At 42.0% G+C, this 23,658-nt stretch overlaps 3 protein-coding genes across 6 annotated transcripts; 1 reads left to right on the forward strand and 2 right to left on the reverse strand.

The window, feature by feature from the left end:
- Positions 1-87: 87 nt before the first annotated feature.
- fam149b1 (family with sequence similarity 149 member B1) lies at positions 88-10,566 on the forward strand. 4 transcript variants are annotated; one of them, XM_028603207.1, is made up of 16 exons: positions 88-800; positions 1,320-1,436; positions 1,940-2,084; positions 2,827-2,975; positions 3,174-3,317; positions 3,911-4,072; positions 4,173-4,354; positions 4,436-4,581; positions 5,465-5,533; positions 6,098-6,207; positions 6,522-6,746; positions 7,868-7,991; positions 8,272-8,397; positions 8,617-8,698; positions 9,209-9,346; positions 9,530-10,566. In XM_028603207.1, the coding sequence occupies exons 1-16, from the start codon at positions 754-756 to the stop codon at positions 9,610-9,612; spliced, it is 2,049 nt and encodes a 682-aa protein (XP_028459008.1). In that variant the 5' UTR covers positions 88-753; the 3' UTR covers positions 9,613-10,566. The 4 variants fall into 4 exon arrangements, with proteins under 4 accessions (XP_028459008.1, XP_028459009.1, XP_028459010.1 ...); XM_028603208.1 differs by having other exon boundaries at positions 89-800; positions 4,439-4,581; XM_028603209.1 differs by lacking the exon at positions 5,465-5,533 and having other exon boundaries at positions 89-800.
- Positions 10,565-13,411, reverse strand: dnajc9 (DnaJ (Hsp40) homolog, subfamily C, member 9). The gene is made up of 5 exons (XM_028603212.1): positions 13,056-13,411; positions 11,886-12,026; positions 11,244-11,498; positions 11,003-11,089; positions 10,565-10,913 (listed from the first exon to the last, which is right to left on the reverse strand). The coding sequence occupies exons 1-5, from the start codon at positions 13,227-13,229 to the stop codon at positions 10,803-10,805; spliced, it is 768 nt and encodes a 255-aa protein (XP_028459013.1). The 5' UTR covers positions 13,230-13,411; the 3' UTR covers positions 10,565-10,802.
- A 1,625-nt stretch (positions 13,412-15,036) lies between these two features.
- Positions 15,037-20,362, reverse strand: ndnfl (neuron-derived neurotrophic factor, like). Its single transcript, XM_028602956.1, has 4 exons — positions 20,306-20,362; positions 20,098-20,204; positions 18,181-18,305; positions 15,037-16,487 (listed from the first exon to the last, which is right to left on the reverse strand). Exons 1-4 carry the CDS (start codon positions 20,360-20,362, stop codon positions 15,037-15,039), a joined length of 1,740 nt encoding a protein of 579 aa, XP_028458757.1.
- Between the last annotated feature and the right edge of the window lie 3,296 nt (positions 20,363-23,658).

Below are 23,658 nucleotides of genomic sequence, written 5' to 3' on the forward strand. Positions count from 1 at the left end.
AAATGTACACTGAAAATAAAACATAGTTTACTGAATTTAATGAAAATGAAATAACCAATTACATAATGTGCATTTTGATTTAGGTTATCGCTAATCCACCAACGACAAGCGGGTACATTTCAGAAATGCAATCAGGTTGTCGCAATGGATACTGGAAGTTGTAGTGAAATAGCCAATGATCTAACGGCTATTTTGTGGTAGTCCGAAATCTATTTCCCGTGAGACAACGGACATACGGAGCTGCGTATCCATGACAGCCGTATTATTGTTGTTGGCTTAACTTGAGCTGTGCTAACATTAGCGAGACAATCCTCGGAGGTGGCGATAGCCCGCTCCATTACGTTCTATTTTAAGATGTAAACCTAATTGATTGGAAACGCCTGGACCACGCACTATGCTAATTTAGTGTAGCAAGGTTAGCTAAACCAACAGGAAATGTCTTTTGAAGAATTATACAATGCTGTTTGTGCCTTGTTGATGTTTTAACTGCCCGTCCATGTAGCTAGCTAGCTAGCTAATGTCAACGTTAGCTAGCTTATTTTTAATCTCCACCTCCTAACATTAGCTGCAAACGTTAGAAACAACGTTAGCATCTGTGGGCAAAGCCACATTCAGCTTCCCTGCACTAAGGGCGTTTATCTGCAGACTAGAGGAAATGTCAGACCTCCCTCCAAACTGTTCCCAGCGAGTCCAGGATGTGGAGGCAAGGATGAGAGACGAGGGCTTGAGCCTATAAAACGGAGACAAGGGAGAATGATTTCACGATACAACAGAAGACCTGTATCGCACAAACTTGAGATGTAAGTACCGAAAAGAAATGGTCAGCGCTGAATTTGGTACTGTACCTGCTGAGCACTGTAAAAAAGTGTTCCCAGCTTTTCTTACTAAGTCACCCTATTATTTGAAGAACAATATTTCCTTGGTTTCGTGATGTGAGGCTTTGGAAAATAATCGGCAGTAAATTGAAGTCTGTTATTTGTATTTAAAGGGCTAAGACATGCAAAACCACCAGTATGGTCCATTAAATAGATACAACAACAATAATTATGATAAAGATCACATGCATATAGAACATCACCATTATATCTTTTTTTTATTATTTGATCATCACTGTTTTCCCTCATTTCTGGATTCAACCACTTGGAAAGACAAGTCAGCTGCTTCAATTGTATTTCATGATGTTTTGACATGTTACTGTGACTGTAAGCCCATCACTGACATTAAACACACCACTGGTGGCCTCTCCAAAATGTGATTACAAACTCACTGTTTTCATTAGACTGTTTTTGATTCATGTTTTCAATCTGTGTTTTATGCAGTCGCGGGTTGTCTCGCAGCAGCCTCGACCACCACCCTCTCCCAGAGGAAGCAGACGATAACCAAGCACCTCATCGTTACCTCCATGATCTCCAGGAAGCTGTCTCCGCTCACAACAGGTAACTGAGTCCTGGTCAAGCTACAGACAGGCAGCCCGGGCTTGTTCTGCAGGTAGATAAACCTCGGCAATGCCAAAGTAAAGCCAAGATGAAACTACTTGCCACTAGTGCACAAATATACTCTTGCCTGTGTGTTTTGTAATGGTACACCATCTTGAGTGGACAGCTGATTCTCAGGGCTCTCGCTATGTGAAACAAGACACCCAGAAGCAGTAAATGAATTGATATCACATTGCCTTCTTCAGATGTTAAGTTAAAAGAATAAATAATGAGTTAGGCTGTTGGAATATTCAATTACTTTGACATTTGCCCTTTATTTTCCACTTCGAAACCTTTCTTTATGTCAGCAAGCACCAGATTTATGCAGCCACATAACAGAGACCTGGTTTATTTTGTCACATTGTCAAGGTTTGAATATACTTGTTAAATCCACTAAGTATATGTGAAACAGGTGAGGGTTTGCTGTACATAAACCTCACAACTTCCTTGTCCTTTCTATGCAGCTCAGAGACATCTGCTGCCTCAGGCCACTCTGACTGCCCCACCGTCATCTCAGTAGACTCCAACCAGTCCTGGTCAGGTATCCACAGCTCCACAGGCACTGGCATCTCCACAGAGAGGAGCTCTGTTTTCTCCTGGGGCTACGATGTAAGTCTACTCCTGAGATCTTAATGTGAAGTGATGGTGCCAACCTGGCTCTGTCACACAAAGGAGACAACACTGTCTTTCCTTTAGCATTTTTCCAACCTCTATGTACTTCTGTTGCAAAGATAAAAAAAGACTCCACAGACATACTTTCGTGCACGTTTTAATATCAGATTTTGATTTACTTACTAAGATTTGTCACCTTTTGGCAAACCTTAGGAACACCATAGAATGACATACAACCTCTACTGGGTAGATGCCATAATTGTCTGCTACTTCTTTGTGTTTGCAAGGCGTGAATCCACTGGGTATTGGTTTGTTATTATGCTGTGCTTTCTAGCCTCAGCTGGTCCTACAAAACTTTTCCAGGACTCAATGATTTATTTAATGCGTTGTCCTCAAGCTGCTTCTGAGAAAGGAAAAAAAAAAACTCAGTTATGCAAACTACCTCACTCCTAACACACCTCTTTCTCCCTGTCTCTCTATAATATTTTTTTGTCAAAGCATATGAACAATCCTGCTTGACCACAAATGCATACATGCATCCCAAAGGGCTGTAAGGGCTAATTATTATGTACGTTAAAGCTTGCCGTGAGATGAAATAACAAAGAATGGTGACGTGTTGCCGATAACTGATGAACAAACTGAAACGCAGCTTTCAGTCATGGAGCTGGTGTATGAGAACAGAGGAATGACTAGCTTTCCTTCCTGCGTCTCTGTCTCTTTTTGTTTTTCTGTCCCATAGGAGTTCGACAAGGCAGCATCACGGCAAGTGCAGCATATGTTTGAGGAGATTGACACATTTCTGTACGAGGGGAGAGGCACCGGGGGAGGGATACTCCAGGGCCTGCAGGATGAATGTCAGCAGTGGGCCACACGTTTCCCACATCTTCGGTACGTTATCCACAGTTTGCTACCAACCTCCTGACCTGGCAGGGTAGCAGTGGGATAAAAGATTAATGCTGCCATTCCGGTATGAAAACATAATTATATTACTGAAATATTCATTGTGTGTGTGTGTGTGTGTGTGTGTGTGTGTGTGTGTGTGTGTGTGTGTGTGTGTGTGTGTGTGTGTGTGTGTATGTCACTCAGGATCCTGGGGACTCAGCTGATGTGCCCCAGTGACGAGGGCTTCCAGTGGTATGCCACCTCAGGGAAAGGAAGCTCTGCCAGCAGCCCATCAGCAGGCAAAGAAAGCAGTGTGAAGCCCCAGGAGAAAGATAAGGGTGGCATAGAGTACGTCTTAACTGCACTGACACAGTGACACTGGTTGACTGTCTGATGTCAGAAGGACACATACGGTCAAAGTCCACCTGTTAAATACATTTACTTGATGTAAGGAACTACTGTTTGTTGCTTTTACTATTTAAAGAAATGTGTTAGAAATACTATGCCTCTCTATCTCAAGTGGCTGTTGGCTGGCTGTCCAGACGACTGTTAGTGCATCAATTAACTATAGAGGAGTCCTGGCTGACTCTGTGGTTTTGTGACCTAGATGCTCAGGCTTCTTAATCAGGTCTGTGAGTGATCTTGGGTAGCTGTGATGAATAGTTGCTAGGACTGCCACTTTTAAAACTAAGTTTACATAAAGGAGTTTATGTCAGCCACTTTGTTAATGTTGCTATGCAGTGTGTTAGCGTGAGCTTGTGCATGCATCTGTATACTGTAAAACAGTCAGGATTGTTCCGCCTGGAGTTGTCCGCTGGATTTAAGTTTATCTATGAGATATATATATATAAAACATACAGGATGTGTTGGTCTGTGAGCATACCACTTTATATGTACGTATTAAGGTGCTTAACTGTGTGTGCCTTTGTCTCGGGGGAAAGGTTGAACGTGCAGGGCAGGAGATTGGCGCTGATCAAGTCCTCCTCAGCTGAATTGGATGAGCCTCCTGGCACCTCCGGTGGCTCCGGCAGTCATGACAAGCCGAGAGTGATTGAAGTGGAGGGTCTGATGGAGGAATACCTGGCTTTCGATAGCAGGGACTTGTGAGTTACTTTCCTTTTGCTACACAGTTATGTTCCTATGCCAGAGTCTAAATCTTAACCTCAGCTGTTTTTAATGATTTACTATATCTGTCTTCCGCAGAGAGGACGAGTGGGAGCTGGATTGTCCGGAGTCCGGTCGGAGGCATCACTGTCTGCCCCCTGTCTCTCCGTACGGCTGTCGCCATCAAGCTGTTCTCGACCTGCTGTTCGATGATGTGTGGTGGCAGCTGGTTGGTTGGATGAAAGAGCTGGTTCAACGCCACTGGGAATGCTGCACCTCAAGTAGGGCTGAATTGATTAAATAGAATAGAATATACTTATATTCCTAAGCATGGTATTTGGAATGATTGTATGTATGTTTAGCAGATGATGAAAAGATTTCTGGGAACTTGAGCCCCGTGCAGCAAGATTCCCAGAATCCCTTCACTCTGCTCTCCATGCTGCCCACGATGCTGCCCAAACTTGGCCAGAACAGGGTGCCCCCGCTCACAGCTGGCCTGCAGTTCCAGGTCAGTGGTCTGAGGGGGTCTGGGAGGCAGCAGGGTGCGTCTGGGGGAGCAGACTGGGAGCCTCATCATTTCACTTTCGTAACTGTCAGCAGTTCAGGAGGTCAATTAAAAACGTACAAATCTAATATTTCTCCTTTTAAAAAAAAGTTTAGAGGTTAAGAGGTCTTAGCAGGCTTTCACATGTCTCTGTTTCACAGTCCACACTTGATCGCCACCTTTTTTTCACTCCTGCCTGTTGCTCTTTCAGTCTTTCAATGCTTCCAGATCATTAACTTGTATCACCGTTTTCAACCTTCCCTATTTACTCTCTGCCCTTCACCTTGCCAATGTATTTCTAGGGGTGGGGGAAAAAAATCGATACAGCATAGTATCGCGATATTTTTCGTGGCAATACAGTATCGATACACACATGACAAGTATCTATCTTTTATTCTATATGTGTTGGTCAGTTTGTCTGCTTCACAATCCCATTTTGCAGCAATGCAATTGAAGTGAGATGAACAAACAGAGAAATGGATCTTTTTAGATAAAACAGATGTTGACAAAATTGTCCTTTTGGGGACATCATTTGAAATTGGGAAAAATCTGAAGTTGGAAAAACGGTAATACATTGCAATATATCGCAGAATATTGCAATATGTTTAAAATCGCAATAATATCGTATTGTGACATAAGTATCGGGATGATATTGTATCGTGAGGCCTCTGGTGATTCCCACCCCTATGTATTTCGTGTACCTTTTTTGTTTTTTTGTCAATTTCTTTTCCCTTCTTAATGCCATTCATTTTCTTTCTTTCTGTCTTTATTTCCCTCTTTACCCATCTCCCTTCCTTTCTTCTATATCCACTATCTTCTTTTGGTCATGCCTTTTTCCCCCTTAAAGAACACAAAGTCAAGGGGCTCAAAGCACAAGTCCAGACGGAAATCCAAAAAGCAGAAAAGACCTTCCACTGTATGTAATTCCCTCACTTCATGTCAAAATGGTGGCGTGTTGTGTGCACGCCGTCCATGGCGGCTCATTATCTTTATCTCTAGAATGTGCTTGTGCCTGTTGATTAACCCAAACGCATTACAACCGTTTTACCTTTTTAATTATTAACTGCAAGTTATTTTCAACATGAACTAGTTTGATTTTCTTTCGATCTTTCTTTCATAACGTGAATGTTGGAATGCTTTGTTTTGGTAGTTATTTCTTTTGTTGCATTTTGAATGTTGTGAATGTTATTTTTGATTGGTTGCATATATGGCAGATGTGGGGTCCTCCTGACATCACTGCATGATGAATAACCGTTTTATTTTTTTTTTTGACAATATGCTGTATTGTACATATGGCATTAACTAACCATAAAATACATGATTTGCATCTGACCTGCCTTTCCTTCTATATTGTGTCTCTTGTCCCCTCTTATCTCTCTCTCTTCCTGTCTTTCCGCATCTTTTTATCCCTCTCCTTTACCCTCCACCTCTCTCCCTCTAACCCATTACTTTCTCCCCTTCGTCTCACACCATTCCCCAGGGAAGGGTCCCGGTAGGAGCAGCAGCGACCCAACACAACCTAAATGACCTCATCGTGATCCATAGCATCCCCCTGCAGCAGAGGAACCTGGGTGTGCTGGATAGAAACCTGTATGGACACATTTTACTCTTCTAACCAATGAGCATTGGTGCCAAAAAAAAACAAAACAAAATCAAAGATGCATCAATCACCACACATTTGTATATTTGTAATATGTGACTTTGATCATTGAATGGGAATGAAAAGAGGCATAGATGTCTTGTAGTTCTTGTTTCCCATTTACAGGTAAACACGTAGCCTTACTCATGCCATGTTTTTGTCCCTGGTCTTAACACCACCTTGTTTGCCAGAGGACACAGTCATTTGGCAGCAGTTGGAAATGCACCATTCAGCGATTGTGCGCCACTCTCTTCTTGCCATACAGGGAGCCAGAAGAGCGGACGTCTCACAGACCAGGCTCCAGCGTGGTCCCCTCCGGCAAACCTCGCCCTCGCCGAACCCTGGAACAGAGCTCTTCCTCGCTGCCCCGCCCGGCACAGTCCGCCCGACGCAGAAACCCCCCTCCCCGAACCCTCCTGCCGCTGGTTCCCAGCCTGAGTCAGTCCAGCGCAGCAGTATCCATGGATGAGGTCATCCGCGGGACACGTCTGTGAGTTTTAGCGTCATGGGAACCTCACCAGCCCCACCCACACTTCTATCTTGCTTTTTTACTTCCATTCTCCCCTACAGTCTCTGAAGTTGTCTAGAGGCAGAGTGAGATTACTTTGAAAACAGACTCCCTTTCAACTTGTGCCTTATGGCTCTGTGCAGAAGAATAATGGGGGGGGTAGATAAAAGTTTAAAGTGTGAAACCAACTTCACGGATGAAGTTATGAACCATGGGTGACATAGTAAAAACGTTAAGTGTGTAACATAGTTTTTCTTTCATGTGGAATGTCAATTCTTTCACACATTTCAGCAACTACTGCATCTTAATATTTAATATTAAACTCACTGAGCATGTTTATGGCATTTGTTTTTAAAGGAATAGTTTGACATTTTATGCTTCTTTGCTTTCTTACCAAGAGTTAAATGAGAATATCTAAGATTGAATTATGTTAACTTGTGATTTTATTTTTACTTTACTGTCATCACCATGAGGCTCAAATCCAGGAAGTCACTGGGCCTGGCCAAGAAATAGTCTGGGCATATAACTACAACTTGTTTTTACACTTCGTTTTTGGTACGGATTAAACAAAGAAGATAGAACACATTAATTAATGACCTTCAGAAGTACTGGTGGTTGGCTTTACAAAAAATCTTTGGACAGAGCCAGGCTAGCTGGTTAACCTTGTTTCCAGCCCAATGCTAAGATAATAAACTGTTTCCAGCTTCATATTTAACGGACAGATATGAGAGTGGGATCTTCTCATCTAACTTTCAGCTAGAAGGTGAATTAGCACATTTCCCATAATGTCAAACTATTCCTTTAAAATCACAGTACTGTCACTTTAGTATCTTGGTCATTAAATTATATCTGGGGAGGGATAACTTAAACCTTTTATTGCACTTTGGCAAAACAAAGCACTAAAAAACAGCTTGCTACAAAGCACATCCTGTCTTTATTTAAAAGTATCGATGCTATCAAAAGAAGTCAAATTCTAATTTTGACTATCATCCTTACACCTAAGCTGTACATTTTCACAACTCCCAAGACCTTTTTTCAGCAAGACGTATATGTTGGTGCCATGGATGCAGCATAGAACAATCTATATATGTCTTCTTCCACAGACCCACAGCCAGCGACCGCCTGACGTCTCCGCTGTTGCCTCTGAGCAGGAACACACTCCTCCCCCCCATCAGCGCTGGAGACGCAGAGTCCTCTCACTTGGGACAGCAGTCCAAACCTGCACAGGTAGAGTACTGCACAACTACTTAAACACAACTACACTGACAATGAAAAAAACTTGTTACAGCACCTGAACAGAAACAGATACAAAATGAATGCTTTCTGAATAGATAATAATAGGTTTATAAAATCTACCAGTAACCCAAAAGTGTTGAAGTATACAGCTTAAAAACAATTATATTGTAGCATTTATTAAATGCATGGATCCATTTCACCCCTCCCCCCCCAAATGCAGTAAACCACCTGTGACCAACTGTGTATTTGTCCATAATTTCCGTCCAACCAGCGTCAGAAAGGCCCGTCCAACCGCGCCCACAGTGCTATAAATGATGAAGCTGGCAGTTCAATACCAAGGGATCGTCACCACCTACTGGATGTCTTCTCTCGCCCCAACACCACTCACACATACAGGGTGAGATGCTCTTTATCGTCACAGACTCCTGCATACACATACGGCATACTATCACAAGTCAATGATTGTGTGCCTTTCTATGAAGAGAAGTTTTCTTGATCAGGTTTAGGTCTTAAGTGGGCAAAGTTTATATTCTGTATTTTATGATCAATGGCGATGTTATTTTTAGGGGTTTGAGTGTCAGAGACGGCCCTGTTTGACCCCTGGTTTTGTTTTCAGTCCGACACCCCGTATCGTCGTTCCTTCACAGTATTGGACAACATCAACCAGGGGCGGCCAGGCAGAGCCTCTGTGGCCACAGGTCAGAAATTCAACTAGAACCGTTGAATATGAATATGTTAAAAAATGCTGCTGGAAAAGGGATGTGGTAAACTACTGTCTCCCAACCGTTTTTGTTAAAACAGTCCTGTCAGGGCTCCCGGATAGCTCAGTTGGTAGAGCGGGCGCCCATATATAGAGGTTTACTCCTCGACACGGCGGGCCCGGGTCCGACTCCGACCTGCGGCCCTTTGTTGCCTCTTTGTGGCCCTTTGTCTCCCCTTTCATGTCTTCAGCTGTCCTGTCAATAAAGGCCTAAAAATGCCCAAAAAAAATAATCTTAAAAAAAAAGCAGCCCTATCAGATTAACACAAGTTCTTATTTTAAAGGTTTATTGCTAATCACCGAGACTCCTACTTTTCATCTCCCTGTTTTGTGTTATGTCTTTTTTTGCCTGTACTTGTACTACATATGCAGTGTCTGTGTAAGATATGGATTTTCTAGTACATCAGTTAATCTCTTATGCATTCATTTATTTTTTCCATTCCACCAGACTCTCTGGAAATCGGCGTGACTGGCATCAGTCTTGGCATCAGCAGCTCATCTTTCTTGGACTCGTTTTCCCACCACCCCTTGGGGCACTTGCCCATCAAAGACGAAGAGGAGCCAGACCCACAAGCCCCTGTCCCAGGTCAGTAGACTAAAGCACTGATGAGAGGCCAGACTTGGTTCTCAAATAAACTATGAATGAAAGAGCTTTCAGCAGCTGGCTTCAAGTACGACGATGTACCTGCTGGTAAGATGATTGAAGTCTATTCAGTATCTTCATTAACTAGATTTTTATTTTTTTTTTTATCCATCCTGTTTTCCACAGAGCAACTGATGCCTATGTCTGTCCCACCTCGGTCTTACACCAGGGGTGGCATCTCATCCAGAGCCAGCAGACCTGGCTTGTAGTTTGCCTCCAGACCCTTCAGCCATTCATCTTTATTCACCACAACAAAGTGCAACACTCTGCAGCATCTGTGCCCACCAAACTATTTTTTTTTTTTTACAGAAGTAGCAAAATAGTTTTTTTTCATATTATGCTGCTTTGGTGACGTTTTTGTTAAGAGGCCTATTTTTGTATTTCAGAAATCAGCTTATGTGGCTGCCAAACACATTCTAACTCCATCTTCATGTGCAGTATGAGCTGTATGCGTGGAAATTTGTACCATGTATGTACGTATGATCTGAATGTGTATTTATCTACTTATATGTGAATGTACAGTATATTATCCTCCTTGGTGTGTTGTTGTACTGGTAAATCACTATGCAGGAAATAACACATCCACCCAGGCAGGGATATAGGGGATAAAAAGCACTTTTTCCCCTCTCTGATGCTACATCAGAGTTTGGTACTGTATCTTTTATAAGGACACAATTTTCACCCGCCCTGTTAAAAAAGAAAAGAAATTAACCCAGAGCCTCTCATTGCACACATGAACAAGAACAAGAGATGCCACCTTAAGACTTGTTGGTTGCCTTTCTCTCCCTTAAAGCTCAGTTTAAAATCATAAATCTGAAGAGGGAATGAGGTGGCTGAACATCTCTGCAGCCCACATGCTTTTACTACACCTCAAGATAATGTAGGAATACAAGAGGCAGTTAGAAGAAACTATGTAAATTACTAAGGGATTAGTTCATCATGTCTATACAAAATACTGTATTCAAGGTACATTTTCCTCATTACCTGAGCAAAGCCAAGTGGGGATGCATCAGCGTTACTGCACAAGGGGTAATTTTCCCTTAATTCATTATAAAAATAATATATATCAGACAGCCATGCTACAAAGGTGACAAAGCTTGAAAGTCAAAGCTTTTCTTCGATTCTATTTTATACAAAAAAATAAAAAGCTGTGTACAAATGTATATAAATATGAATTTATTTGTGTTTATGAAGACTTTGACCGAACATATACATGACAAAAAACAAAGAATGCATTTACATTTCAATAACATCACATAAAAAGCTACTGAGGCCAGATAAAAGACATACAGAAGGGCGCAGTTAAGCAGAATACTCTTATTAATCTAAATGGTGTTTTTTGATTGAGTGCTGCCATTTATATAAATTTTATGTTCTATAACCATAGCCTGTACCCTCCTTACTTTTTTCCTCTTTTTCCTCTTTGGGACTTCCCACTTTTTTTGGAGTATTTTGCTTCCAGGTCAGACAGGAAACTGTTGAAATTCTGCTCTCTCGACTTCTGTTTTTGCTGGAAAATAAAAATTGAAAAGGATGGTTATTGAGAGAAAAACAAAAAAAAATTCCCTAACCATTTCAAACATGCGTATGCGTTGTTACCTTAAGCATCATCACGAGACTGTCATCCTCATCACCGAGCCCCATCTCTTTCTGCATTTCTTCTGCTTCTTCTCGCTCTTTATTAGCCTGAAAAGTCAATTGTCATCAAATTACTGAGATTGGCATAAGTTGAAAATTGTAAATGTTTTGGAGGCATCTTTCGACCATTCCAACAGTCATGCAAGAGAAAATCTAGCTATACATATAATATGAGCTGTGAGGATTTTGTGACATTTCTCACCCTCTTCCTACGAGCCTTCTTCTTCTTTTCACTCTCCTGCGTAAACGCTGGAAACGCTGTGACTTCTCCGCTCTGTATGGCAGCCTGGATGATGCTGCAGAGCCTGGGCTCATCATCCTGGGAGCAGCACATGGCCGAGTCTATGATGGCATCCATATTTCCCTGGTGCTGCACATACAGCTGGATCACATCCTGCCGCTCCTCATCAGAACCCTTATATGTATTCTCAAATTCAAGGATGTCCTGCAATGTAATCTAGGAGATGGATGGAGAGAAAAAAAAACAGGTACGATAGTTGCTGGTCAAGGCAATACAAGTATGTTGATGTGATTTTTATGATGCTGCAACAAATAAACTAATCAAAAAGTTAGCATAACCATTATCCCTGGGTAAGGTTATGTTGTAGGCTTTTATTTGTCGTTGTTGTGCAGGTGTCATCTTAATTAATCTGGTATTTTAGGCACGCTTTTAAAATCATGTTTTGTACTGTGGTGTCTATTTTGTCTGAAACTCCTGGAATACAAGTGACTCGCTCCACGTGTCACATCCTCGCATGTATAACACAAAAACAAAGCAATGTGTGGGACTCATTATTAAGTCATGTTACTACCGATAAAGAGAACACCTGCTGTGCTCCATTACCTTGGGGAAGAGCAGTCTCCAGTAGTCTTCCCAGCAGCGGTCTTGACTCAGGGCGTCAGACTCTTCATCCACCACCCCCTGCTCATTATACACAGCTCTCTGCTCCTTATCGCTAAGCACCGCATACAGCTTTCCCAACACCTGGAGGGGGGAAAAAAACAAGTGGGACTCAATTATACACACATCTACAGGCCTTACTGAAAAGTATGATATGTACCATTATTATACACATTAGATGAGTAATATATTATAAGACGTGAAGATGCTTAGAACTATTGATATTGCCAGCTTTAAAAAGCCACATAGTTTTAGGTGATGACGATACAGCATGGGAAATTTGTCAACAGTCAGATTTTGCCATACCTTTTATAGCAAAGCTATTCATTTGGTATCTCCGATTGTATTGGCACATTATGGGCAACGCTGCAATTAATGAGGAGGTATTATTAATGTTATTATTAATATCTGAATAACAGGATTGTCATTGGTATTAAGTATCGTAATCCGTCTAGTATTGAATTCACTGGACACAAAAATACAGATATTCGCATCTGTTTATCTGAGCTTTACACAGTTTTGAGAAAATGTATAACGTTACCACCATATATACATTTTGTGATATGAAAATACATGACGTTATAACATGAACTAGAATGTTATCCATATTTCCCTTTTCTAATCGGTATTATTATGATGCTTTTATTGGGTTAGAACCATTAATATTAAAAACATTAATATTGACAGTCTATGGTTATAACACATTTAGAATTGTTGTGATATTTTTCCTAAGAGTAACGTCATGTAATAAATCTGGAATATCAGCACCAACGGTTTTTCAAAACATAATAACGTGAGGCATAACTGTCAAGTCTATTTAGCACCTAACGTTAACGTTAGCTTTCATACTAAAGCTCTTACAGAAACGCACGTAAAAAGCATTGACTTTAACCAATAACTAAGAGGGGAAAATGTCAAAACGCTAACGTTAGTGCCTTCACAGGGGGAAATAAAGTTAACTGTTAGGAGAATAACGTTACTCAGCCAGGGAAACTAGCTAGGGTTAGCGTTACTTAAGTTAGCTAACGTTAGCTAGTTAAGCTAGCTAGCTTGTGTTGATTGTGTGTGTACTGTGTAGCTACAGTCGGACAGCAAACAACGAAGAGAGTTAACCTGGAATTTCTCCGTGGCCAGCGGGTCTTCAGGAGCCCGGTCTGGGTGGACTTTCAGCGACACTTTGTAGTAGCTCCTCCGGATCTCGGTCTCTGTTGCCTCTTTGTTGATACCGAGCACCTCGTACAGGTTTGAGGTCTTGAAGAGCTCCTGACAGCGCTCGAGCAAACCCATTCTAACAGCTTTGACCGAGTAAATAAATCCCGTAGTATTTCCTCTTAAGCGTCTACGACTTTTACAGTTGAGTTGTGAGGTTAACTATTCAGAAGTTCAACAAATCATATTTCCTCTCCCTTTGTTGGCAATATCAATTTGGCGCGCCGGCCTGTCATCTTCCGCCATACGTACAGCGACGTGCTTACGTAACAAGCACAAACGCGATCTTATTGGTTCTCATTATCGAATTCGTCAGACTATGTAATAAGGCTCTGGTGAGGATTTCTGAACTATACAACAGATAGAGGTTGGTTTCTGGAAAAAATATTGAATAATAATAATTTAATAATGTCTAATTTTTTTATTTTACTTAGTTGCCTATCTTTTTTCAGACAATATGTTGTAGGCTACTACTTTATGTTCTTGATTTCATGGAGTTACAGGCTACTAACACTACATTTATAGCCTACTCATCTATCAGGTGTCAAAAGGTTAAACAAAGCCTGGCATAAATATAAGCATGCCTCTAGACTCTGATAATCCCAATTCTGATTATTTATTGATAATTATGAATTTATTAAAATGTATTTTATATTTTAAAACTATTATTCAGATTTAATTTTAAATTGTTAACTCACACCTTTGCAACATTAATCCTAAATTTATGATAAACTTAATTTGCACCTTACACTTTTATAACTTTTAGCTGACTCACTTTACTAACTTAAAGTATCAGAAGTATACTGCTAGTAGTGTAATGATGTCTGAAGTAATACTTACTAAGGGCTGTTATTTGGTAAATATAAATAAGTAATTACTTGACAGCCAAAGGACAGATTTGTCTTTAAGAAAGATAATAAACAGACAAGGCAGGACTACTTCATTCCATCAGAAACAATATTTAAATTCCCCTGTAATGTTTTAACCTGAGTCTTTACAATGCAGCCCCATCTAGTTACCAAAATATAGGCCTACGTTCACAATCTCCCTGAAATAAAATTTCACATATTAGAATGGCACTGAGCTGCACTACTCGACATCTGTTACAATTAGAGTGGAAGCTATCTGAAAACAATTTGGTAGCAAGAAAATCTAATTTGAAAGTCCATTTACATGCATGCGTCACTCAGTCAAGAACGTACAGGTACCCTAGTATTTATTGGTGCGTTTGAAGCAGCACAAGAAAACATCAAAGACAATGAGGCAAGTCACTAAGTATTTTTCACTGCTTCATGCGAAAGCAGAACACAAAGATACACACTGACTTTGAACTAAGCATCTGTAGATTGCGCCCATCTGTGTTTATAAGCCTGTACAATATGCAGCACTGGAGATATACAATGCAAACCCCCCTGTCTCAGATGTTATCCAATTATTGCCCCATCTGTTTCTGTTGCATATTTGGCACAGTCTCTGTTGTTGTTGTTGTTTTTTTGTATTGACATTCTGTCATCATAAACCTCATCTGTCCTTTGTACTCACACAACACAAAATAAGCACTTGGACAACAGGCACATCATCATCATCATCATCATCAACAATGAAAAACAAAATGACGAAAGCACGGTAGTTGTATTGTAAATGTTATGAACTTTTGCTGGTGTGCAGATCATTCTCATATGCCATCCATCCACTTGCATGGATAGTGCAAGTGGAGTTTAAATAGAACCATTGCTCCTCCAGGGGGAATATTTCCTTGTTATGGTAACAGTCTCTCCACAACAGTCAAATGGCTTCGTTCTCATGGTCAGTCTCATGTCCATGGCCGATGCATTTCCCCCTAAACTGGGACAGTCTAAAAAAAAACCCTGTAGGGGGCGGCAGCTCAGCATTCCTTTCTGGTCTTCACCATCTTGCTGGCATACTTGATAGGGATCCCCCAGCGTCTCATTAGATAGACATCAAACACGTAGGCCATCCCTGGTTTCAGGCCCCCGATCACAGCTGTAGTGACGGCCCGCCGAGGATTCAGCTCCTGGAAATACTTGCAGAGAACCCTCTCGGTGTCAGAGCGGGACTCTGGCCCCAGACAGGGTGCAGTTAGAGCTGATGCTCCCCCTGCCTCTGCTTCACGGTCTCCCAGCTTTCTGCGGTACACGCAGTACAGGCTTCTTTCCTCTGTGCCCATCCACGCCAGGGTGACACTGTTGCAACCACGCAGCCGGTTGAAGGATTTTATCTGCAAGGTTGAGGGCAGAGATGGGACCCCTCTGCGGTGGTAGGCTGAGGAGGTCTGCATTTTGACTGAAGCCGTCAGACCTCCTGGTAGAGCTGGGTCTGCAGCAGCAGAAATCTGGCCTGTAGTAGTTCCTTCTCTCTCCAAGTGGATGAGATAGGACGAACTTCCCTGGAGCCAAATGTGCACTAAATCTCCCCCCACTGCCTGGGAGGTCAAAACCTGACCTTTACTGGACACGGTGACCTTAACCTTTTCACCTCCACCGCAGCTCTGCAAGGTGAGGAGGCCACTCTGCTGCCAGCCCCGAGGACGGAAACTGAAGAACTGCTCTGAGTTAGAGCCTCTGCCACGGAAGGTCACCCACCTCAGCTCCCCTTCTCTTAGCGTGATAATCTCCGGCCGAGCCTCCTCGTGCGTTCGAGCAAATGTCCCCTTGTACGCCATGCTGGTCCCGTTCAGCCTGTCGATTACAAAGACGTCGAAGTAATACTGGGTGTCAGGCAGGAGCTCAGAGACGGTGCAAACACTCTCTGTCCCCTGACACACACACTGGAGATCAGCATTATCATCAGCAAGGGACGAAGGTGGACTCTGGGGTTCAGGATAAGAGTCCCACTGCTGCCACCACCACTCTTTCAAAATTGGCCACACTGTCACTCTTCTCCTCCTTTCCTTCTTTTCTTGTTTCTGGTCTTTCTTTTTCCCTATGCTTTCTTGTGCAGCACAAACGCTGGGCAAGTTTTGCTGAGAGTTGACGAGGACACAGTAGTCATAGCTTTGCTGCGTCTGTGGGAGACTGGTTATCGAGGCACTGGGAGCCCAGCTGAGGGTGACACTGGTCATGCCTACGCCTAATGTGTGAACTCGAGGGTCAGCTGGGAGCAGAGGGAAGGCGCCTGAGGGGCCCAGGCCTTCATGGAGGTACACTGTAGCTCTGCTGTTCTGCTGTTTGGAGCGCAGCCTCAGGATGTAGATGGAAGCCTGGGGATGTGAAGGACCCCTGTAGGTGTCAACTGCATTGCCTGTGAAGCTGTGCATTTTTTCTTCAATCCCAGGACCTCGCCACCACACCTCGGGCATACTCTTTTTGGTGCTCCCTGTGAGGAAAGAAAAATTAAAACATAGTTATATACATATAATCATGTAAACACATGATTTGTTGACATCACAACTGGTTTGGAAACCAATCGTGGTCCAATATGCAACTTACAAAAGTGTGATGTGGAGACTTGTTGCAGGCTCCAGTGCGCATACACTGAGAATGGACTTTTCAGTGAAGTAGATATTGCATCCGGTAGTTTTATTATTGCAACAACAACAGTTTAGAATTAAGTTAGTATTGTGGTTCAGTGAGCAGCAACTTTAATTGAACAATCAAAGACCATAACTACAGAAATTCTCTCTCTACTCTGTTTCCTGTTACGTGAACGCAGTTATACATGTGTACGAGTCGAGTATGCACTCTATTTCACTTTTAAAAGGATTCTGGGGGTTACAGGACACATTAAGTACTGAAAATTGCATAAAACAAGAACAACAGAGCACACAGAACCTGGCTGATATAAAGAAAACCCTAAACACCTCCATAAATAAACAGATCAATAAACATAATGTCAATTGCCACTTCAGAAATGGTTGCCTGTGTTTTCATTCCTACCTAAAGTGTTGTCATTTTAAAGTACACGCTCTTCACTTGAGTGACGCAACTGGCAAATAAAATCGAAAAACCACTCGTCTTCACTATTCATCGCTTCTCGAGATGAGAAATTGCTCCTCAAATGAGACCCAATGTTACAGAATCAAAGTGAATAATTCAGGCTGGCGATGGGGACCCATAAGCTCAGGGTCTGAATGATTCATGTGTCATTTTATAACTTCATAATGTTATTTTACCACGAAGAGAAGCTTGTTTAGTTAACCTGGAAAAGTGCTCATGGAATACTATGAGGTATATTCCTTTTCCAGAAATCAGAGCCTTTTTAGTTTAGAAATTTGATTACTTTTATTTACTTTGAGTACTTATTGCCATGACTTTAGTTTTAAGCCATATTGTAAATCTGCTGCTTGATAGTATGTTTAAATGTCCCGAGTTTATTTGATTTGTTTGGTTTTGCGAAGCACAAAATATTGCAGACTCAGAGCTTAGTTTTATTTTATTGTTTATTCAATGTTTAAATCAGGAGTTGGCAGCGCTTTTCGGTTTATGTGTTGGGTTTATGAGATTTTCAAATCCAAAGACTCATATGAAATTTATGGCATTGTATAGCATTTCCTGTGCTTTACACTTAAAAAAATGGGAATGTGCTGATAGGAAGATGAATAAAATAATCGTAGTAGTCTGATCTACCTGAGAATTTGTTACAAAGAAATTTGGAGACAATCGCTTTTTCAAAAAACAAAGGCCTCAGCTGGGATATGATTGCTCAAAGGGAATCGGTTTATTAATCTATAAATGTGATATAACAGCAGTGGTAAATTGAAGCTATGACCTCCAAGCTGCAAACAAAAAGACAAACAAGCAATGCTAAAACTATAGACCTTATATGACTTCTAATACTTTGATCATCCTTACTACTGTCCTACAACTTCTGGTGTTCCAAAAAGTAAATCTTCTACAAACACAAAGTTAAGTGGGATAGAGATAGAGTCTTTGCCCTCTTCTAAATCCCTATCTGTTATATAGTGTCAATAATCTCTAATTGATCGTCTAGGCTTAGCCAGATACAGTGATTATCTTCAGGGTTAAGTGGGTGTCTGAGGGTGCAGGTTGTGGTCTTACTGTTCACTCACACTGCAGGCTCTTGAGGGGTTTGTCCTTCAGGGTGCGGGCTGACAAGCTCCATTCGATGGGGAGGTCACAGGGGCTGACAGTCACCGACATCGCCGGAGCCTTCTTCTTTAGTGTGAAGTATAGCCTGTGGAGACAACACCAAAGATAACTGCAAAAAGAAGTTGTTTGATTCATCACAAGGAATGTCAAAAAGATAACATCCTGTTTAAATTCAGCTGCGAGGTGACGGATGAGAAGACAGTGCATACTGCGCAACATTCTTTCATTATGTTGGATGATTTCTAGATACAGTAGGCTGGTTATCATTTTTTTTCCCAAAAGCTTGAAAATTTCAACTGGCGGCTGTTGCCAGTCACTGTCTTTCCCATTTGCCTACATGCTGATCATTCATTTGATTGCAGATCAGGAGAGGTGACCTGGGACTCAGATGATAAGGCTGCATTGACAGTTTCAGATGGATATCTGCCTTCCTGCTGTAACTATCTGGGATCGTGCTTGGCATAGAAACTATTGTATCCCTTATTGTGCTCAAATGTTTTAAGAACAGTGCATGTTGGATTACAGATTTGCCTTTTAGATGGCATTTAACATTCCCGCTGTGATGGTCTGGTCTACAATCAATCACTTTTGTTAAATCATGATGAACTTTTTACCTCCACAAGGACGCCTGGATAGAAGAAGTCTGTCTCTCATAAACCCTAACAGTTATGTAACATGTCCTTTCGTCACAGCTAGTTACGCTTGATGAAAATTAACCAACCATGCGGTTATTTGTTAATAAATATTTGTTTTCCGTTCTTACAAACATCATTATTCATGATTCTGTGCAGATGGCGGTTGTTTCCAAACAGATGTGCGACACTGTCATTCTCAAGGGCGCTTTGTGGCTTATTTAATAGAGTGATTCATTTCTGAATCTGTGTTTTCTCTCCATTATTTGCCATGTGGTTCTGCATGACCGCACTGGTGGACGGATTGCAGCACACAGGGAGATGCATTTCGCAAATTTTAGCTCCCAGTTTCAGAAAGCAAGCACTGGCACTGTTGTGTCGGGTTCAGGCCAAATGGGCTCCACTTCCTCTCGCTTTCGCTACAGTGGTGCTGGAATCAGCCCCTGCCTCCAAAAAGGTGGTTGGTGGATGGCTGATGATTTGTTATTGAAGTGGAAACAAGGGCAAATCTGATGAGCAGGCCTCAAGATGTATTTATGCACCTTCCATGAACTGCAAACAGGGACAAATCTTCACTTTTTTACTGTTAAGGAGTCCTTTAGCGTGGTGTTAAGTTTCAAAATCTTCTTAACTTAATTTACTTCCAATCACAGCCAGTGGTGGAAAGTACATTTACTCAAGTGCTGGACTAAAATACAATTTTGAAGTACTTTACTAGAATATATCCAATTTCTGCTATCCTTCCACCACATTTCAGAGGGAAATATTCTACTTTATTTATTTGATAACTTTACTTACTAGTTACTTTGCAGATTCTGATAATAAACATATAATCAACAAATAAATTCTGATGTATTGTTTTGGGATATCATAATAATTTATTTACCCAGGGGTGAAATTCTTTCACAAGCTACCCAGTAGTATATAAAGTAATTAAAAGGAAACCACCTTTACCTGCTGCAACATTATAGACTAATTACTTTAATGAGTATTTACTTTAGTTAATACATTTGTACTTTTACTTATTAGTAGAAATGAGACAAATAGTATGAGTAAAAATGTAAATGCATGACCTTGTAACAGAGTATTTCTCCACTGCGGTATTGCTACTTCTACTTAGGTAAAACACGATAAAATGACCAACAGATTGTCAATGCTGACAATTATCTGAATAGACTAGATCCGACGAGACCACCTGAATGTGTATTTCTTTGTACGTTTTCCCAATCCCATCTGTTACCCTACCTGCGAGTCCGTCCTTTGGGGAGAGTTACAGAGGTGATCTTTCCTTCTGGGAACCATGTAGTTGGGCGAAGTGGCACCTCATTCTCAGGTGCCAGGGCGGAGTGGACCTGGGTCCATGAAGAAACACAAAACAGTGCCAAAACTGCACTGAGACACCACGACAGGGACATGAGTGCCATTGCTGGTTCTTGCTGTCTGTCTCTTTCACTCTTTGACTTTCCTCAGTCGCCACGTCTTGGATATCTCCCAGGCTCTGAGAACGCATAGTGGAAAGGTCAAGAACATCAATCAGAGCCCATCAGCAAAACACACACACACACACACACACACACACACACACACACACATTTCTACTGTACCGTTAACACAGACACTAAAGAGCTGTAGCGGCTGATGATTCATTCATATGAAGAAACATCCTATCCTATTCAGACAGAATTTTTCATGCAGTGGAATAGAAATTACCATTCCATATTACTCTGGGATGTGTGTGTATAGCACAGCTTGACACTTACTGTAAAAATTCGCACTAATTTTCAAAGTGTGAAGTGGGTTGCTAATATCACTCTGAAGTCAATGCCTTTACATCTACATTTCTATTTTTAGTCGGGGGAGTTCAAATGAGTCTTTTCTACAAATATCTTTCATCACGGCTATTAGCGGCCATTTTATCAGTAAGAAAGTGACGCCATGCTGATGTGGAGAACACAAGCAACACCTTTAGGTGCTGTGATGCAGTCCGATCCAATCGGCATACATAAATGCAACGCCTAACAAGAGCTTGTATCATATTTTTGCGTCTTTCTTTCTGTCTTTTATTCTATTTATTTCACACTCTATTATTGTTTTTCTTTCTTCTGTCTATTTTTATGTGTATATTTTATTTATGGGTGTGTGATTGTGCGTGTGGTTGTGATTTAGTGATAGTGGATAGATGATTATAGGTCCCAGTGTTCTTCTTGCTCCCCAGAGAAAACATTTGTTCAAAGTCACAGAGTCTTCACAAACACACTCCCCGCCTTCCTCTAACAAGGTGTATTATGTCAGTGCTGTGGCCTATAGATCAGATGACAATCACAGTGTAACCATGGAGGCGGCTACAGAAGGTACATCTGAGTCTTTCGGGCCCAGAGACGCACAGAGATCCAAACTCACAAATTGTTGCACAGCTACAAAGTCGCACAGAGGCGCCTGCTCATTATCCTTGCAAAAAAAAGAGGGGAGTGAACGACCCATAAAGCTTTAACTGAGAGACATGCAGTGGCAGAGAGGCAGATTGAAATGGGAGGGAATGAGGAGAGGAAGGGGAGGCTGAGGAAGAAAAGGCTGTGGAAATGAGAGCAAGAAGAGGAGGATGTTGGATCCTGGAGTAATTAGATCGAAGGAGATGGAGAGAGGAAAAGAGGAGAATGTACAACTGGAAAAGCGAGGGTTGGAATCAGAGGGGGAAAAAATACCATTATTGCCATGCAACAAGGTTGCAATGAATTTATTTTGGTGTTTTAGCCAGACACATGAAGCTGATTGGTGTTTACTTCAGCCCCCATGTCGAAAGGGTTCTAATGTGTCACATTTTACCAGACGGCTGCACAACCTCACACTCCCCCTCATTTAGTCTTGATAAAAATGAAGACACATAAAAAGCTTGGTGGGCTTGTTTTTTCAAAACGCACCCACTTATAAAATATGCATACGGCTCCTCAGCAAATTATGGCCAATTGAATTTTCATAAGGCAAAAAGGCTGGGTCTTACAGAGAGAGGGAGCTTAGTGAACTTAACCACCACCCTCTATAAATAAATACACACTCCCCTTTAAACACAGGAGCTCATGACTTTGATGGTCCCGCTCGCTCTCCGCTCTTTTTTTTCTCTCTTTTAGCTTAGTTTCCTCTTTCCATTATGTTTATCCCTGACTGTCAACCGACTGCATTAAGTCTGGATACTGTTTGGGTTTTATTAATTAAAGATATTTCAACCCAAACTCTGTTTGTCTTTTTCCTTCTCTCTCTCTGCTCTTCTTTTCTGCCTGCTTTTCACTTCATTGCCCCCCCTCGTTTAGAAGTTAATGTAGGCTCAATTTCAGAGGGAAAGGTTGAATTATGTGTGCTACCTGTCTGCACACTGTATTTTATATCTTCTATCTCCCTGTGCTCTGGCAGGACCATCTGCCTTCTGTTATCTGTGGGCAGGGACAGATTAAATGGCATGGGGTGGTCCCTGCAGGATCCGTTGTCCCCCCAACTACTATGGGCAAAGAACTGGCCCGTGGTTCATTGTGGGGGTTGACGAGATGATGGCGGAAAAAGAAAAATGCTATCAGCCTGGAACTTAATAAGATTTTACGGCTGATTTTTTTTTACCTCGCTGCATATACATTTGAATATATTAATCTTTTTTCTGTCTTCCTTACTTTCATTGTCCCTTTGTGCCTGCATCTCTTACACCTTTGTGCAGGATCATGCCCTTTCTTGATGCATACTTTATGTCTGCTCTTTCTCTATGATTGCTGTCCCACTCCACAGTCATACTTTTCTTTTCAAATGACAAACAGTGAATAATAAAAATACACAGATAACTGAAGAGCACAGTCTTTAAACATGCTGTCAAGATGAAAACGATCCAGCAACAAATGAAAAATGCCCTGCATCTGTGTCAGCTTTTTAAAAAACCCTCCAGAGACCACACACACACACACACACACACACACACACACACACACACACACACACAAAGAACTGTTCCAAAGAAACAAGTTGCTGACTTACACATCCAGTTGCAATAAGAGACGCTAACGCGCGCACACACACACACACACACACACACACACACACACACACACACACACATACATGCTCGGACAACAACATACATTCATGCATCCCCCTTACCTTCTCTCAGTGCACGCTCTCCCTCTCCTGCGCAGGAAGTGAGGGATGGGATCAAATGAGTGAGGGAGCGAGGATGGAGGAGGAGGAGGAGGAGGAGGAGGAGGAGAAGGGGATGAGAGCCGGTCGCGAGGAGAGGAGGAGCGACAGCAGGTTGCTATCGGGTGTTCCTCTGACTCCGTCTCCCATGGGGTGCTGCTCAATCCCTACTTCAGGAGGTGTCTCTTCAGGGCTGTCCCAGCTCCTATGTGCCCTGGTGTGATGCAAAGCTCCCCAGGCACTCTCCTCACTCTCTGTCTCTTAGTCCTTCACACGTGGAGGCTTGTCCTGCTAAAAACTGTGAATGTCATCCGGTCAGTGAAGCCTGAGTCCCCCTCTTCTCTTCTCTTCTCTTCTCTTCTCTTCTCTTCTCTTCTCTTCTCTTCTCTTCTCTTTTCTCTTCTCTTCTCTTCTTGTTTTCCCTCTGTCACTCTTTTTTTCCCCTTCTGTTCTTTTCACTTGTTCCCTCTGTTTACCTCCTCTGGTAGTGAACAGAGCTCACTTGCAATTCAAATGGGCTCATGTGTGATTGTGTGTGGTTGTGTATCTGAATGTGCAATCTGATAGTGAGGGAGCGAGTGGGTGAGTGTGAGGGGGCTGGCGGTGAGGTCGCTAAATGGGGGTGGTGATGAGGAG

This window comes from Perca flavescens, chromosome 17 (assembly GCF_004354835.1).
Source record: "Perca flavescens isolate YP-PL-M2 chromosome 17, PFLA_1.0, whole genome shotgun sequence".
NCBI lineage: Eukaryota > Metazoa > Chordata > Actinopteri > Perciformes > Percidae > Perca > Perca flavescens.